Genomic DNA, 7,141 nt, shown 5'->3' on the forward strand with positions numbered 1-7,141 from the left:
TCACGGAGAACACAGAGAATGCATTCACGGAAAGAAGCCGGCAAGAATCATCATTCCAGCACTACAAAGCTGAAATGCTCAACCAGAACATCACATAAAACACACACACAGAGCGAGAGGAACAGAGGCAATTAATCTTCTTACAAGCTCCAATCACCATAATGATAAATCAAGTCCATGATAAACATCAAGTGCCATAGAGACAAATGACACGGCACAAGCGGCTGCGGGCTACACTCACCACCCCCAAATTCAGCTGCAGCTTTGCAGCCACTTCAGCCACTCTTTGAGCACAAATCCTCCCCATCACCCCCAACTCCAAACCAAACCCCTTGGCAAAACATGGACAAAATCCATCACCAACCAACATGATGCAGTATCCATAACCATACATGCACTAGCACAACTACTACTAGCAGTGACCACTAGCGATGATGATGATGAGTAACAGCAGTACTAGCAATTTACCAGTTTAACCCTAATTGACACTAGTACTAGTCTTTACCACCTGTTTTCCCCCGGCCCCTCACTTTGACAAGGCCACCAACCGAAGAAGAACCCAAACTTAACCAAGGTAAAAAACACACCTGCTCGCTATAATGACAGTAATTACTAGATGAGTAAATAAGAGGGTATATTGCAGTTTTGCTTCATTCAATTCAGACCCGGAAGTTCTTGCCCTCGAAGGTCTGGCCGAAGTGCCATCCGGCGGGTGCGGCGTTCCAGGATGTGGAGGTGCGGCGGTCGCTGCCGGTGACGCGGAACGAGAGCGCCTGGCCGACGAGGACGGAGTTGGACTGCCAGTTCTGGCCCCAGTTCCGCGACATGGGCATCCACCCGGTGCTCGTCCCCTTCACGCTCGCCCTCACGATGTCCCCGGCCCCGGCCACGTTCGTGATCAGCACCAGGTTGAAGTACCTGAACCCGTTTATCGTGAACCGAACCCCTCCCTTCTTCCTGCACGGCACCCTGCAAACCACACACACGCCAACATTTTCATCACTCATTAACCACGCATTATTATCACATTAAAATCAAGATCAACAGAACAATACTAGTAGTAGGAGCAAATATTATTTCGCTGTAACTATAGGTAGCAAGGAGCCAAAAGGAGGCAAGGACATATGACCAGGAAGAGAGTGCAGTCGTTCATGCAGAGATGGGGCCACACAGCCTCCTCACGCGTAGTAACGTTGTGCCGGCAGGACGAAAGGACGGGAAGGCCCCTGCAGTAGGGGACCAGCCACAGAAGGAACGGAGGGGCAGACCTGCCATTTCACCTCATCACCTCACACCGTCGTCTTTCCCGCCAGGGCATGGGAGACGGCGAGACGCCACGCCAAGGTTGCGGAGAGCGAAGCGAGGGAGGCGCGGGTACGGAGCGGGATCACGGGGCGGCACCAACCCAACCACCCAACCGGGCCAGGACAACACAGCGGAAAGCGAAAAAGGTCAAAAGCGCGTGTGCGCGTTTTGCCTGTGCGCCTTGGCCCTACGGAATTCTACTACTCCTCCCAACTACACGCTTGACTCGCGTTGGATGTTTCTCTGGGCCTCTCGCTGCTGCCAGTGCGCCCAGTGGTCTTACACTACACACATTTGCACAGTAACAGTGCTGTTTTTTCCCTGTACATCTTTTGTGTCCCTTTATGGTGTAGTGGTACAATTATTCAGGCCAATGCTCCCAAAAATCTACTCCTCCTTTCTACTGTACTGTTAATTAAAGCATGGGAATGTAACCACTAGCATGAGATCTACTACAAGCAAATGTATGGAAAAAAAATTGGCAGTGATTAAGCGCTAAGCAGAGTTTGGGCTCGGCTCAATGCGAGCCACGGTGCGTAGCGCCGGTACACGAGTACATGCACAAGGGCAAAGCGAACACGGGACACCCCATTTATAGCTACGTACCAAGCCAACTTTTTACGGGCAGTGAGCAGCGTTTCTAGCCGCTACTATCACGCTCCTCCGCTTTTAAAGCCGCGCCGTCGGTGCACATTTCCATCCCACTCGGAAAATATTACTCACCTGGCCGTGCAGCCACTACGCGCTGGAGTATACCGTATCAAATTTATTTACTACAGTAATAAAGCAGTGCGGAAGCAGAAGTGGCTGGAGTCCAAAACGCTGCAGAAGCAGAAGCAGCAGCAGCAGCAGCCCCACGCCGTCTCAAAAGACGCGAAATGAAATGAAAACAAAACAAAACAAAAGCTTCCATTGGACCAAGAAAACAAGCCTAGAAGTACTACTGTTCCTGCTCCTCTAACCAAGGCGAATGTCGTCACCAAGAAATGCAGTACTAGCAGCAAGAATGGTGGTGAGAGATTATATTTACCGGCGGTAGGAGACGGGGACGATGCCGGCGCGGTACTCGGCGATGTGGAGGAACATGGGCATGGCGAGGTCGAAGTGGGGGCGAGGAGGGTTGCACCAGCCGCCGTTGTCGGAGGGGAGGGCGTAGTTGGGCGGGCAGAAGTTGGTGGCGGTGATGAGGATGGAGGGGCTCCCCGGGTGGCACCACTCCCACCCGGGCTGGTTCACGCACTTGATCTCGAAGCACGCGCCGCAGCTCTGCCCGGAGTTGAACAGCGCCGTGCTCAGCGCCGCGTTGTTCACCCCGTACCCCTGGCTGTACAGGTTCCCGTACCCGCACGCCCCGCCCATCGTCCCTGACGCGTCGCTGCCCCCGTAGAACGTTGCGTGCGCGCTCTGCCACTCCCCGCCCCCGTACGCCCCCGGGATCCGCCCCGCCGCCGGCGACACCTGCAGCGCCACCACTGTGGCCACCACCAACACCAACACCCGCGGCGCCGGCGACATTGTGAGTGCGAGTGGCAACGGCGAGCGGCGAGAGTGGAGTGGAGTGGAGTGTGGGGGAGGAGGCGGACGGGACGGAGGCGGTATTTATGGAGGCACGAGGCGGACCAAATAATGGCGCGCGTCGCGTATGCGCGCCCTACGCCTCGCGAGGAAAAAAAACGTAGAGATTTGTGACTTTTTGTGTGTGTGTGTGTCACCCGCTGCGTGGTAGTAGTAGCAATAGCAGTAGTACACTACTACTACTGTGTGTGTACGTACAAGTACTACTGCCACAGCTGTGATTTTGCCTCCTCGCTGCGGCCGTCATCTCGTGCACCGCGGGGCAGTTGGAACTATTCATTCTCCTTTTTCTTTCTTTTTTTTTTGGCTTGGTTCGAACTAAAGCAAAAGCATGAGCAGATTAATCTTTGCGTGCATGCATGCATGCGAAGTGTTTGTTCTCTTTTCACCGATTGGTGGTGATTAATCTGTTGGAAGCCAGGGCAGTGGATCCGGAATTGAGTAACTCGGATCGTATTGGATTCCACGGCCAATTACCTCTTGCCTTGCATTGCTTGTGAAGTTGTGATCCGATCGCATGATGCACGGCGGAATCGGCTGCAAGATCGTACAGGATCCTGGTATGAGCCCACGAGTCATAAATCTTTGCCCATCAAACACCAACACGACAATCTCCAACGATCCGTTTGGAATTCGTAACTGTCATCTCGAACAAAAAAAAGAAGTTCAACACCACATTTTCGTAGACGTAACGCGAATTCGCCAATGGCATTGGCACGGCCAGATTTTGGCCCTATCATTCGCGCTCCAGCCTTTCGCGCAGCCGGTGTAAACAGCGGGGACCCCACACGCCAGTGGCAGATGTGTCATCCCCTTCGTTCTAAATGGACGGCCGCGATGACACGGAGCGGCGGCAGCGGAGGGAAAGGGGAGACCAAAAGCGGCGCGGCCACTGGCGCGTGTTCGTGGACACGGAGCAAACGGCTGGGGCGTTGATTGGCTCGCCTTTCGCTTTGCTTCCATCGCAAGTTGTGCCATTCCGATTTCCATCCACTGCACCTCTCTCTCGCTGCCGGCCGGCCAGCCGCGGCTGTGGCTCTGGATGGCCGGTGGCCTGTGCAGGTTGACGGCTTGACGTTCTCCTGCGTTTGTGTGGGGCTTCTCCTTTTCGTTTTGGCCACTGCTTTTGCTTTGCGCGCGGTTTCACCTCTTCTACCGCATCGATCAGCTGCTGCTGCTCTGCTGGGGTAGTAGGACGAGTACGTAGCATAGCAGGCTAGACGATACGATACGGTGGTGGTGGTTTAAAGTTTCGATGCCAATGCCATGTTTGAACAAAAGGCGCCGGAAAATATGGAGGGAAGCCCCCCATCTGCCGCCGCGGCCTCGTGAACCTTCCTTGACCACTTGAATGTATGTATGTATGGGTGTGTTTTCACATCAAAATTAAAAGTTTAGTTGAAATTGTAACTATGTGACGGAAAAATTAGAAGTTTGTGGTGTATGAAAGTTTTGATGTGATGGAAAAGTTAGAAGTTTGAAGAAAAATTTTGGAACTAAACACGATGTATGCATGCATTTGTGCCATCCATGTTGTGATATTGAACTGTATGCAGCCCGCGACTCAAAAGAATGATGAGTGCTCAAGAATGATCTTGGTAGTACCACACTGTGCAAGTAGCAATGTAGCATGCTTTTGTTGAACATAGCTGTGCTGGGTAAGGTTAGACCCAACTATGGCGACCAGCCGACCATCATGCTGTCACTCTTCAAGTTCAAAGACGCATGCAAGCTTTACATGACACAATGGATAAGGTGCAAGCTTTACAGGACTAATGGATGCCATAATAGGCCACAAGGACACTCTTCTGCCGAGGTAACTATGGGATGGTTTGATTTGCTACCATAGCAAAATGTTGACAATACCAAATCAAGGGCATCCTTTTGTCAAATATAAGTGCTTGTTTGGTTTGCTACCATGTCAAAATATTGGCAATACCAAATCATAGGCAAATTTTGGTAATGCCAAATACTTTAGCAACTTATGTGTCTTATTGGCACATTTTGGTAGCAAACCAAACACTAGCCAAACTACTATTCAAAATGCCAACAATTTGGTAGTGCATATTTTGACATCAAACCAAATTGGCCCTAAATATTTTTGGTAGCATCTGTGTGATATAAGTAAGTATTGGTAGCAAACCAAATATTACCAGGCTACTATTGTTTAATTTGCCAATATCTTGGTAGGGTAAGTTTTTACTTCAAATCAAACCGCCCTAAAAGAACAGCAATCGACCAATGCCACAACGATCCACAATGGAATTCTTCATGGTGGCCGCTGCGAGGCCTTCGACTCAACAACTACAAAGACAATTGTGGCTAGGGCTTTGTGGAATTTGTGATCCTCTGCAAGTTAAATTGGATCTAAATTTACTTTTTTTTTTTTGCTAAAATACATCCGCACAAGAGGGGTTGTTTGGACTGTCATATGTGAAAATTGTTTTTCGCATACGAACCTCTCGAAGAACCGGACATTTATGTGGAAAATCAAACTATTTTTATAGGCCTTTTGTTATAGGTGATCACTCAAACTATATGCGAAAATCCATTCTAGCCGACTGTACAACCTGGATTTGCAGTGGTGTTGAGTTTTAAACTTTTAAAAAACCTCAAGTTCAAAACGGCAGGAAAACCACCAGGTGAAACAGAAGAAACGCGACATCTTGGAACAGAGGAAACTCTGTCCCTGCACGTTTGGACATTTCACCGACGCCTGTGTTCTACACCGTACCTGTCTCGAAATCCACTTCATTTCCTACATTTCGTACGGCATTGTAAACAGCAATCAGCGAATAGTTTTCGTTTATTCTACAAGCAGAGAACGTACATCCTACTCTAACACATACGACCTACCGAATTGTACTGTATGTACACATATACTGTTGCACAAGGATAGACATCAACTATGATTAGAACTGTGTTTCAATTGCAGCACATGCGTGCTCTGTTTGTAGGAGTAGATGTTACTCTATGACTCCATAGAAACATGTGAGTTGGCACCACACCCTCTAAATCGATAAAAAAACATCTAGGGTGGGCCAAATTGGCAAAATAGCTCCGGCAAAAGAACTAATTTGATCATGCAGGCAGCCGTAAACAGTTGCACTGTGTAGATGTGGGTTGCCACTCATCCATCGATGTCATGGTTGCAGTATCACGGATGGAGCATCGGACTGAAGGTGTGTTTAGTTCGCGAAAAGAAAATATTTATGTGTCACATCAGATGTTTGTCTGTATGTCGGAAAGAGTTTTTGGACACGAATGAAAAATCTAATTTTATAACTTGACTGGAAACCGCGAGACGAATCTTTTGAGCCTAATTAAGTCGTCATTATCACATGTGGGTTATTGTAGCACTTATGGCTAATCATTGACTAATTAGGCTCAAAAGATTCGTCTCACGATTTTCATACAAACTGTGCAATTAGTTTTTATTTTTATCTATATTTGATGCTCTATGCATATGTCTAAAGTTTCGACGTGATCTTTTTGTGATAAAAATTGGGAACTAAAAGAGGCCTGAATTGCCTGTAGCATGTAATCTACAGACAAGCTTCCCGTTTTTTTGGTTCCATACACTAAAAATGCTTGTTTCATTTATTTATTTATTTTGAAAAAAATGGTTTCATTAGATTAGTAAGGTTTCTTAAATGTCCCAAAAAAATTAAAGCGAACTCTAATACTATTTGAAGTTTGTAAGGTTATTTTGAACACTATTTCTGTCCAACTCTCGCCGTGTTTAGTTCTAAAGTTTTTCTTTAAACTTCTAACTTTTTCATCACATCAAAACTTTCCTACACACAAACCTCCAACTTTTCCATCACATCCTTTTAATTTAAACCAAACTTTCAATTTTAGTGTGAAGTAAACACAACCTCTATTACTAACTATGACCAAAATACTCGTATTCCAAGAACATGTTCGACGGTAGCAATGTAAAGCAACCATATCCATTCTCACTAGACGTCAGCAGTTGATCTCAATAATCCAACACCACATGTCGATTAGTCGAACCTACTATTGATCATCAAATTGTGCTAGTTTGTCAGGATCGTTTTATATGCCAAAGCCCATAGTTAGTTATTTTTGAAATCTAGATTTTATAAGATCAACCACCTATTCCTGCTACCTACCGCTACTAGCGCATGCACGTACGGGATGTAAAGTGGAAGAGCCAATACAAGGGTAAACCCTCATTGCTACGGTTGAAACCGTGGATAATGCAGCCTTGCATTTCAACACGATGAGGTGCGCCCCA

The 7,141-nt window shown here is 47.7% G+C and overlaps 1 protein-coding gene across 1 annotated transcript; it reads right to left on the bottom strand.

Moving 5' to 3' along the window:
* Positions 1–23: 23 nt before the first annotated feature.
* LOC4334606 (expansin-A7-like) lies at positions 24–3,041 on the bottom strand. The gene is made up of 2 exons (NM_001402311.1): positions 2,336–3,041; positions 24–969 (listed from the first exon to the last, which is right to left on the bottom strand). Exons 1-2 carry the CDS (start codon positions 2,818–2,820, stop codon positions 660–662), a joined length of 795 nt encoding a protein of 264 aa, NP_001389240.1. The 5' UTR covers positions 2,821–3,041; the 3' UTR covers positions 24–659.
* Positions 3,042–7,141: the final 4,100 nt, after the last annotated feature.

Source organism: Oryza sativa, chromosome 3, assembly GCF_034140825.1.
Source record: "Oryza sativa Japonica Group chromosome 3, ASM3414082v1".
NCBI classification, from domain to species: Eukaryota; Viridiplantae; Streptophyta; class Magnoliopsida; order Poales; family Poaceae; genus Oryza; species Oryza sativa.